Source organism: Nothobranchius furzeri, chromosome 12 (genome assembly GCF_043380555.1).
Source record: "Nothobranchius furzeri strain GRZ-AD chromosome 12, NfurGRZ-RIMD1, whole genome shotgun sequence".
Lineage (NCBI taxonomy): Eukaryota > Metazoa > Chordata > Actinopteri > Cyprinodontiformes > Nothobranchiidae > Nothobranchius > Nothobranchius furzeri.
The window spans coordinates 53,935,745-53,947,323 of NC_091752.1; the positions used below are offsets into that span (position 1 = coordinate 53,935,745).

At 42.1% G+C, this 11,579-nt stretch overlaps 1 protein-coding gene across 1 annotated transcript; it reads right to left on the reverse strand.

Moving 5' to 3' along the window:
* Positions 1-2,375: 2,375 nt before the first annotated feature.
* On the reverse strand, positions 2,376-4,313 carry LOC107376595 (zona pellucida sperm-binding protein 3). The gene is made up of 8 exons (XM_015945767.3): positions 3,939-4,313; positions 3,746-3,861; positions 3,573-3,679; positions 3,331-3,502; positions 3,125-3,242; positions 2,803-2,885; positions 2,623-2,696; positions 2,376-2,542 (listed from the first exon to the last, which is right to left on the reverse strand). The coding sequence occupies exons 1-8, from the start codon at positions 4,311-4,313 to the stop codon at positions 2,484-2,486; spliced, it is 1,104 nt and encodes a 367-aa protein (XP_015801253.3). The 3' UTR covers positions 2,376-2,483.
* Between the last annotated feature and the right edge of the window lie 7,266 nt (positions 4,314-11,579).

Sequence of the window (11,579 nt, forward strand, 5' to 3'; positions counted from 1 at the left end):
GAGAAAAATAAATAAACAAAAAAAGGGGACTCAACAATACAACTAGAGAAAACGATCACTGCATCAACCTAATGAGGAAATTTAAGATCTACATTGTTTTGCTGAACAATCACACGATAATAAATCACAGTGCATTAAGTGCCAACCACAGCCTTAGGGCATGCGTTGAAAATGCCCAAGTCCATACTTATGAGAGCACCATGTGAGCACTTGTGTGCGTACACGTGCTTGTATATGTAAGGTTTTTCTATAGGATCGTCCAATAGGGAGTGTGAGGGGCCACAGATCTGCCTCCAAAGATGTGTAGGAGATGGAGGGAGCTCCAAGTCCCAGAGATCTAAAAGCTGCCCCAGTGCACAGGGACCCCAAGGAGACCGCGACCAGAAAATCCTCTGCCCCCCCTCGAGAGGCGCAGAGGATCGCCTCAGGGGGCCACAACCAGCAGCCCGCAGAATCCCGGGAGATATCAGCGGCAAGCTCACAGGCCCCCCGCAGCCTTCCACACCCCAGCTGGCCGAGCCCGGGACCCAGGGGCGACCACCCCCGCCTGGGCCCCAGCAGAGCCCAGGGACCCAGATCCCACCAGGCAGCCACCGGGATTGATCAGGCAGACGCTAAAAATCTTAAACCCCCTGACCTGGGAGCCACGAACACAGCCATTTCAGGCAGACCAAGGCAAGGTGCCTTGGTTTTCCAACAGTCTTGAAGGAACGAAAATAGGTCTTTTTTGGTAGTTCAGGGAAATCACACCTTCGTAATAATTTGAGACTGAGGCTAAATATTGTTTATAAAAATCAAACACTGTTTCTACTAATGATCACAGAACAAATTATCATGGATGGTTGAAACAAGATAACTGAAACATTGAACGAAATGATGGAATATGAGCTTAGATGTTATGTAGAAAAACATATCAATTTGGTCAGAATTTGATAAGTCAAAGTGGGCGTTATCAAAGACCCCAGACACCATTCTTTTCTCACACACTTAGGTTATTTCACTTAATGTGGAGTGAAAATGTCAAACATTACTGTGATGTAAATATGTTAACATTCATAATATTGTGTGAATATCCTGACTGACAAATCATTAAATTCAACAAGTTGACTAATCTGGTGTAATTTAAGATCTGGAATTATAGGAATGAACATTTGTTCATTCATTATTGTTGAGCATTCAACATTAAAACCCTTTAGATTTAAAACATATTGCAGTTACCACAGAATGATTGGAATAAACTTTTAAAAGTTATAAGCCAGAAAATAACTTTAAAGGGATTTAGACAAGAATGTTGCTTCTTCACAGGCGTCTTGATGTCTTGTGATATGGAACAGGGTAAGTTAAGAAACCTCATATTGACACCTCTGGTGTCAGAGTGGCATGACCTGTATGAGGAAGAACTTTTGGCCATCTGATGAAATACAGGCCTTGAGCAATGCTACACCTGGTAGGCGGTGGCATTGATCTTGGACTTCAGAAGACGCAGTGGACCAACACCAGCAGATGACATTGCACCCCAAACCATCACTGACTGTAGAAACTTTACACTGGACCTCAAGCAACAGTTTCTGTGCCTCGTTCTTCCTCCAGACTCTGGGACCTTTACAAGGGAAATGTAAAAATTTACTTTCAGAGAACATAACTTTGAACACTCAGCAGTCCAGTCCTTTTTGTCTTTAGCCCAGGTGAGACGTTCATGCCGTCTCTTATTTAAGAGTGGCTTGATACAAGGCCTGCAACATCTGAAACCAGATCTTGCACAAGTCTGTGCATGGTGGTTCTTGAAGCACTGACTTCAGCTGCAGTCCACTCTGAATCTCCTCCACATTAATGAAAGGGTCGTTTCCCAATCCTTCTCGTAATGTGCTTGGACATTGAGCTCTGTGAACAGCCAGCCCCTTTAGCGATGGCTATTTGTGTCTTGCTCTCCTTGAGCAAGTTGTCAATGGTCTGTTGGACTACCATCAAGTCAGCAATCATCCCCATGGTTGTGTAGTTTACAGAATCAGAGAGACCATTTAAAGGCTTTTGAGTCTGCTGATTAGAGTGTAGCACCAGGGGGTATTCAATATTGGACCATTTCATAATATTCTAAGCTACTGAATTTAGGATTTTAAGTGATAAGTCGGAATTGATACCAATAAATGCAAATGTCAATTCCATCAAATGTATTAATTCTGAGTAGTTCAATGGGTGGCAAAAAAAAATGCAGTCTCCTGCATCATTCAATAACCAATTGTACTTTGAATCATTTAGAAAGTCCAAATTGACACACTAAACCATTTAAAATGGTTATGGTATTTTGTTTTACATTATCCTTCAATCAGAAGGAATCATGGTCCCTGCTACTGAAGTAAAAAAAAAAAGCAGTCATGATTGTTTCTAAATTTTATTGTTAAAGACACCTCTTCAGTAAAAGCCTTTGAAACAATGACTTTTAAACCAGGTTCAACAAGGCGCTGAGAGTTTGAAATCTGGATTGTTCAATTCCTGGGAAAAATGACCAAAGGGCCAAGGGTCAAAGTGTCACAGATTAGGTCATCTAGAAGGAATAAGACATACAATTTATGATTACACACTTCAGCATGTGGGAGGATTCCAACACAAGTGTCCAAATCTCACCTTTAGATGCTTTATTACGACAGACTCTGTTACAACACCAACACACGCCATCGTTCCCGTCCACACTCGTCCACCTGTAAACACAGATACCTGATAAAGGGCTGAGAAAAGACCCAATTGGGGTTTCTTTGGCTCATCAAAGCAGATGGTGGATATTCATTCCAGTTTTACTGAACTTACCTGTTTTGAATGTAATTGCAGGCCTTGTCAACAGGGCTGCTCTTCAGCTCAGGTGACGCTTTCAGTTTGCAAGTTAGATAAATCTTTAATGCAGACAAAGATGAGCATCCACACCAAGAGTTAAAACAATAATATTTACAACACATGTGGGTCTATCAGGGCAATATAATTGAATATAAAAAGGTAATGTTTAACTTTTTAATTCAAATACCTAAATTTTGTGTAATATTCAAGTCAAGGCCAGTGCAAGTTTGAATACAAAAAGGGACTAAAGCTTGCTCTACCCCGCAGATTAGAGTAACATGGTTAGCAGGTTCCTTACGGTTGTCCTTAGTTCTTTATGAAACAGGAAGGCGTTGAGCTGGAACAGAAGGGAGTCAGGGCTGGATCTCGGTAGGAAGAGTGAATTTACTCCTCCGTCTTTTGCATCAGCAAAGCACCTGGTGGTCAACCAAGAACCCAGTGAGTGTGTGTGTATCCTCTATAGGAAAGTCCTTAACGGATTATGTTCTGTAGCAAATGTCTCACCCGTTATTCTCAATAAAAAAGTATCTTGGCACAGATCTAGCATCAGGCATTACTGTGGCAACACAACTATCCACAAAGATCTGTCTTGAATCTGGACCAGAGTACGATGCCTTCAGGTGCAGGGGGTCACCAAGGTAGAAGGTGTTGGAAAGCATCTCGCCTGACCAGTCATCTATACACAGCAATATGGTTACTGAACACATTTATGAAAGGTAAAGCAGAGGTGTTAACTCCAGACTGACCAGTCATCAGCTTCAGAGAGAAAGGAGATCCTCCTGCTGGAAACTTCTCAGAAGCAGAGAAAGCTAGTGGCTGCTTCTGCTGAGTTATGCTGCTCACCGTGTGTTTCCTGTCACAGCATCAAGAACAAGTCACAAAAGAAAATTCCTTTTCTTTAAAGAGGAAAAACAAATACCCTTTATAGTGGCAGGAAACTGGGACAACAGCTTCCATCACTCTTGTGATTCCATGATGGCCAACAGCTGGTGAGAAGATCAGGTTGTTTGAGTAGATGACATCATCATCTGAGACCTACACAAATGAAAAAGGTTAATTTGCTTTAGGATAAACATAGCAAGTAAAAAAAAAAAAATCCATCAACAGCTTACAGTTAATTTCGAGCCACAGTCGTGCAAGTCTGCTTCGATGACGTACACACCATCACCACCAGGAACAGCGTAGCACCGGCCGCTCTGGGAGGACTTGGGATCTCCAAGATACAGTTCTCCTGGTGAAGCCAGACGGCCTGTCCTGTAGAAGTCAGCCTGGATGAAGACGATCATGGACACCTCGGTGCAGTGCACACGGATCGTCGGCTTCTCTCTGGTTTTAGGTCTGCTGTTGTCCACTGGAGACACAGACTTGTACTCCCGTCCCTCAGCGTCAATCATCGGACCTTCCTTTAGAGTTCTAATGGCATCTGTGACGTCAATGGTGAGTGAAATCAGCAGAACCAGAGCGACCGGATAACCTACAGACACCATTGTTCTCTTTCTAAAATACTGATGGAGCTCAGGGTGTGAGGTTAGAAACCTCTAAATAAACCTCACAGCATCTCAGCTTTCCTACTGAGGACAATCAGATCAGCTGGAGGACACAGCTGGAGCTAATGTCTCGTTAGCTGATGCATGAAAACCAACTCATTCACTCATTAAGGTTCTGACACGTTAGATTGTGTTTATTTTGAACTTGAGCCTGATTCATGATCATCTGGAACAAGATTGAGTTGCCTATGATGTTTTTGTTCTAAGTGTTCACTTGGATGGCTGCAGGGACTCAGACCCACATCATATTTAATGTTAACACACATCAGGCATCTTATTTATTTACGTTCTTAAAACTTCTCTCATTCGCTTGTAAAGTTAAAAGTTCTAAAACACAAACTAGAACACGCATATTCATTTTCTTTAGCATTCACCAAGTTTTTGTTAAGGAGTTTCAATGTTGATCTTTATTAAAGAGCAATTTGCAGGTTAGAGACTTCCATGAACTAATGTTTAGAGAAACATAATAGAAACTTGTTTTAAACATTTCTTTACACATACATGCATTATTTAGGCTTTTAGAGTCATTTTTGTGAGAACTGTTTTTTTTTATTTTTTGCCAAACCAATTGACGTCAGCTGAGGGAGTCCTGTTAGCTTAATCCAGAGAAAACTATGGATCCTAATGGCGGCTCTGACACAGAGGAAACTTTAAATGTTTATAATTCTACTTCTGATGGACCAAACCGATAGAGTTATGAGTTTGCTGCTCGACCCAGAGAGCAGAGACAAACCATCGGAGGTCTCAGAGAGAATACGGAGTAGATAATGGTACGTGTATTAAATGTAGCATTTTTGTAGCTTTGGAGGAGAAGGTGTCGGAATTGGAGGCCCGGCTCTGCGCTGTTGAAAAGCCCGGAAACAGCCGTAGCTACTTAGCTAGTGCAGGGCTAACTAGCTCAGAACCACTCCGTAGCGATCTTCCAGCAGAAACCGAGCAGCCGGGACCTCAGGCCGGCTGGGTGACGGTACGCAGGAAGCATAGATCCCAGCCCGTGGGACACCACCAACCCGTCCACGTTTCTAACATATTTTCCCCGCTCAGTGACGCACCCACTGACAAGCCGACTCTGATCATTGGCAGCTCCATAGTCAGAAACGTGGCATTAGAGACTCCAGCAACCATAGTTAAATGTTTACCTGGGGCCAGAGCGGACAACATTAAATCTTACCTGAAACTGCTGGCTAAGGATAAGCGTAAATACAGTAAGATTGTTATTCACGCTGGCGGTAACGACACCCGGTTACGCCAATCGGAGGTCACTAAAATTAATGTTGCTTCGGTGTGTACGTTTGCCAAAACAATGTCGGACTCCGTAATTTTCTCTGGCCCCCTGCCTGATCGGACCAGTGACGACATGTTTAGCCGCATGCTGTCCTTCAACCGCTGGTTGTCTAGGTGGTGTCCTGAAAACAACGTACGCTACATTGATAATTGGAAAACTTTTTGGGGAAAACCTGGTCTGATGCGGAGAGACGGCATCCATCCCTCTTTGGATGGTGCAGCTCTTCTTTCTAGGAACATGGCCAGTTTTATTAGTCTTACATGACTACCCAGGGTCCAGACCAGGAAGCAGAGTCGTAGTTCAACACACCCCTCTGCAGCTTCTGTACTGTTACCCACCCACTACCCCATAGTGTCAATGTCCTGCCCACGGCCAAAATCACACAGATTAAATATCAGGCTTAATAAAGCAAATCATGGAAATCTCATAAATATTAGAACAAATTCAACTGAGCAGAAAATTAGAAAAATTAAATGTGGGTTGTTGAACATTAGGTCTATTTTTTCTAAGACTTTGTTAGTTAATGACTTGATTTGTGATAATCAGATCTCTTTGCTCTCTCTCACAGAATCCTGGCTGCAGCAAGAGGACTATGTTGGCTTAAACGAGTCGACTCCTTCAAATTATATAAATCATCATATTGCTCGAAGTACAGGGCGAGGAGGAGGAGTAGCAACCATTTTTCATTCTGACTTATTAATCAGTCCCTTACCAATTAATAGCTACAGTTCATTCGAACATCTTATTCTTAGTTTTCCTAATCCAGATTGCAAAACTGTAAAACCACTATCGTTTGTAGTTTTATATCGTCCACCAGGCCCTTACTCTGAGTTTTTGGATCAGATCTCTGATTTTTTATCTGATTTGGTGCTAAATACTGATAAGGTCATTGTAGTGGGGGATTTTAACATTCCTGTGGACATTGAAAATGATAGCCTCAATGTAGCCTTTAGACTCAATTGGTTTTACTCAAAGAATACATAGCTCCACCCACTCCTGGCATCATACATTATCAGTTTCCCTCTGAAATCAATTTCCCTCTTGAATCAATTTCCCTCTGGGATTAATGAAGTATTTTTGAATTGAATTACACCTTGTGCTGACTTATGGCTTAGAGTGTGAGGAAATAACGATCTTTCCACATAATCCAGTCCCCTCGAACCACTTTCTGATAACCTTTGAGTTTTTTATAACTGAGTTCTCGAGACATAAAAAAAATTTCAGTATAGTCGGTCTCCATCTGACAACGCTGTTGCATCTTTTAAATCAACTGTTCCATCTTTACTGTCGTGAGCATCTCAGAGGAATGTAGGAGAGGGCCATATTTTCATTTCTAGCCCCTCACAAATTGATGCCTTAGTTCATAATGTTACTTCCTCTTTACATGTGGCATTAGATGATGTTTCCCCTTTAAAAAAGAAGGTAATTAGGGACAGGAAGTTGGCTCCCTGGTTTAATTCTCATTTACGAGCCTTAAAACAAAACTCTAGGAAATTGGAGAGAACGTGGCGCTCTACGCACCAGGAGGAGTCCTACTTATCCTGGAAAAATAGTCTTGTGCTTTATAAAAATAAGCTTCGACAAACTAGAACTGCTTATTTCTCAGCGTTAATTGAGGGGAATAAGAATAATCCTAAATTTCTTTTCAGTACAGTTGCTAAACTTACACAGAATCATAGCTCTGAACCATCTATTCCCTTAGCCCTCAGCAGTAACAACTTTATGGGATTTTTCACAAGTTAAACTAATTCTATTAGAAACAAAATCTTTAGCATCCTCCCTAATGTGACTTCTTCTTCCTCAGTAAGTGAGGCAGCATCAGAGGTAACTGTGGAACCTTGAACCGTTTTGATCCAGTTGAGCTTTCAGAGTTATCAAAAATATTAGCCTCATCTAAACCTTCAACTTGCATTTTAGATCCAATCCCAACCAAATTATTTAAAGATGCATTTCCTTTGGTTACTGCCCCCATTCTGGATATAATCAATCTATCTTAGTAAATGGGTATGTACCACAAGATTTTAAGGTTGCTGTAATCAAACCTTCACTTAAGAAGCCTTCTCTGGATCCAGATGACCCAATGAATTATAGAGTAGACCAATATCTAACCTTCCATTTTGATCCAAAGTCCTGGAGAAAATAGTGGCCATCCAAGTATGTGAGCATTTAAACACTAATGCTCTGTTTGAGGAATTTCAGTCTGGTTTTAGAGAGTATCACAGCACTGAAACTGCGTTAGTGAGAGTTACAAATGATATTCTCATGGCCTCAGATAAGAATCTTGTGTCTGTTCTAGTCTTGTTAGATCTCAGTGCTGCCTTTGACACAGTAGATCACAATGTTCTTGTAGAAATGCTTGAACATGTTGTAAGGATCAAAGCAACAGTGCTAGGCTGGTTTAAATCCTACCTGTCTGATAGATTTCATTTTGTAAATGTACATGAAAAATCTTCTTCATACACCAGGGTTACTTGTGGAGTACCACAGGGTTCAGTGCTTGGACCAATTCTTTTTACTATATATATGCTCCCAATTGGTAAAATCATTGGACAGCATGGGATAAACTTCCACTGTTATGCTGACGATACTCAGTTATATTTATCCATTAACCTTGATGAACCTAATTGGTTGGGTACATTACAGGCTTGTCTTGAGGACATAAAAAATTGGATGACTCTAAACTTTTTGCTTTTAAATCAAGACAAGATGGAAGTTCTCACTTTGGACCTGAAATCCAGAAAAGGAAATTGCTTAGTCAATCATCTGACCTGAATGGCATTACATTAATCTCCGAGAACAAAGTAAGGAACCTTGGTGTTATTTTTGACCAGGACATGCCATTCAAATCCCAAGTTAAACAGGTTTGTAGGATTTTCTTTTTCCACCTTCGGAATATTGCTAAGATTAGAAGCATCCTTTCCAGGAGTGATGCTGAAAAACTAGTTCATGCATTTATTACATCAAGACTGGATTATTGTAATTCATTACTCTCAGGAAGTCCACAGAATGTAGTTACAAGTCCAAAATGCTGTAGCTAGAGTTCTGATGAGAATTAAAAAGAGAGATCATATCTCTCCTGTCTTAGCTTCCCTACATTGGCTACCTGTTAAATTCAGAATAGATTTTAAGATCCTCCTTCTCACATATAAAGCTCTTAATAATCAAGCTCCATCATACATCAGTGATCTGATTGTTCCATATGTTCCTAACCGAGCACTTCGCTCTCAGACTGCAGGTTTACTGGTGGTTCCCAGATTATCTAGAATTAAGATGGGGGGCAGATCTTTTAGTTATCAGGCTCCTCTCCTGTGGAACCAGCTCCCAGCCTTAGTCCGTGAGGCAGACACCTTGTCTACTTTTAAGACTAGACTTAAAACATTTTTATTTGATAGGGCCTATGGTTAAAATCTGATGTTAGCCTCGATCTGGACAAGTGGGGGAGTAGAGGGAGGTGGAGTGTACAGTCGGTAAAGACGGCTCTCCCTTGTCCTGCCCTCAACATGCCTCCATTTAAAAAGGCTAGGCTATCCAGAGTTATCTCTGTAGTTATGCTGATATAGGCTTAAACTGCTGGAGGATACACTGACCACTTTTCACACTCTACTACTTTCTTCTACAATCTGCTCTTTAACTGGATTATTTTGTGCAATTTCAGCTGTTAACTTTATTTTTTCTCTATGTGTTTTTCTCCCCAGAAGAAGCTACAATGATGTTCTGCTAAGCTGTGGTGGCCTCATGGAGGGGGCCATCGTCTAGCACACTGCTGCTAACCACTTAAACATTCTCCCTCTGCTGATAATTACTTTTTGCTTTCCTTGACGTTGGATGTGCTACTGCTAGTTTACCCGTTTAATTATAGATTCACTAGGATAAATACAATAAAGTTTATCTCTCGCCAAATAGAATATTTACTAAGAAATCACAATGTAACCATAGACACATTGCTTGGTGTGTGTGTGTCTGCTCTGTCTTCTCCATCCCCAGTGAGTCATGGTGGATGGCTGCTTATACTGAGCCAGGATCCTCTGGAGGTTTCTTCCTGTTAAAATGGAGTTTTCCTCTCCACAGCCGCTATATGCTTGCTTAGTATGAGGATTGCTGTAAAGTCACTGACACTAGTCAGTGGCTTGATGCAATTTGCTGGGTTCCTTATATAGGAAACATTTTTTCTGATTGGCTTAATGAACTGACCTGGATTTGAATGTTTATCATGTGAAGTGCCTTGACTCTTGTCGTGATTTGGTGCTATATAAATAAAATTGAATTGAATTGAAAGCAGCGGGGGAGCAGCAGGTGAGTTAATGATGTTAGCTTAAACTTGTGCGCTAACATCATAATATTGCACAGATTACTATCATGTACTAGACAATTAAAATAGTATTGGTCAGTTAATATAATATTAATACTAATGAGCATCTGTCAGCTGTCTCAGACTCATTAATATCCGTTCACGTAAAGTAGTTTAGCGGTTAGAGAGAGTGAGAGAGGGAGAAAGATGCCTGTGATCCAGTTCTTGAGCTCATGCGGGCTTCTGTGAGCTGGATCCAACCCAGACTCCAGTGAGCCAGTTGAGCTGGTATTTTTAGAAGCTGCACACGATCCTCTCCATGTGGTCCAGGCGGAGGTTCTGATCCGGTTCCGACCCAGAAACCAGCTCCACTGGCCCGCTGAGCTGTGCGTCTCTTCTGGTGGTCAGTTCTGACCTGGTTCTGATGGTGATCTGAGCTCCAGAAATCCGCATTAAATTTTTTAAACCCCCCCCACGGGTCTCTGGAGCCCAGCTTGGACCTCCCTGTCCTGGTACCGACCGATGTGGGCTACAGAAGTCCCGTCTTTTCAGCTGCACAAACACCCTCAGGCATGGCGATAGAGGTGTTGTTTCTCTTATCTGGAAACCCGTGGACTCGTGTCCAGACAGGCTGGAGTTGGTACAGCCTTCACACACTATAGTTTATCAACATGAACACAATCCAACACTAGTAAACACACACATTGACTGGATAACATGACCTCTCTACCCTAAAACTACCCATTCTCCACACTGAGCTGAGGCAGCGCCTAGCTTCTAACCCCTTCTTTCCACCGGAGCCATCAGCAGCACGTTACTGCAGCAGCACGTCTTGCTCGCGTAAGCTGCTGCTTGGCCCTTCCCACGAGACGCGAAGCAGCAGGGGAGCAGCTGTCACCGACAGAGCACGAAGTCGAACGAGTGACTTTGTCAGTAAACACAACAAGCAGGAGAAAATTACAACATGGCTCCAAAAGGCTTGTGTTTTATGTTCTGTCCGTTTTATAATCGCCAATACGGACCTGAAAAACAAATGAGACCGCTAGCTAGGTGATAACTTCTCACGGGGCCGCACAGTTGGTAACTTTTTTTAAAAAAGTAAAGCAACCGAAGGCAGTACGTTTCTTTATTCTGAAAATCTTGGGAGCTTCGCTCCGTTTCCGCATCCGATTTCCTTCCCCCAAAAATGTCGAACCTGACCCGTTTCAGAGGCGTCGCGCGTAGAAAATAGAACCTGCGCGTAAGGGCCGCGACATGCTGCTCCTGAGACGCGGCCGACTCACGCTGCTGACGGCTCCTGTGGAAAAGGTTCTGTTGACCGCAGCGGTTCCTATCAGCAGCTGACGTGCTGCTGCAGTAACGTGCTGCTGACGGCTCCTGTGAAAAGAAGGGGTAACTCCCTTTGGTTACGTCAGAGGTTCAGATTTAGGAAAAAGAGCCTTTTTAGAAGCTTTGCTGAGAAAGGCCACTTTTTACTATAAAACTGTTATGTATTTAAAACAAAATATTCATAATAAGCATTTCACATTCATATACAGCATTTAATATGAATTAGAATTTAACCTGCAATTTGCTCTTTAAACTCAAATGACCAGAATTGTCTCATTTAAGTCGATTTGTAGTTCATACATTT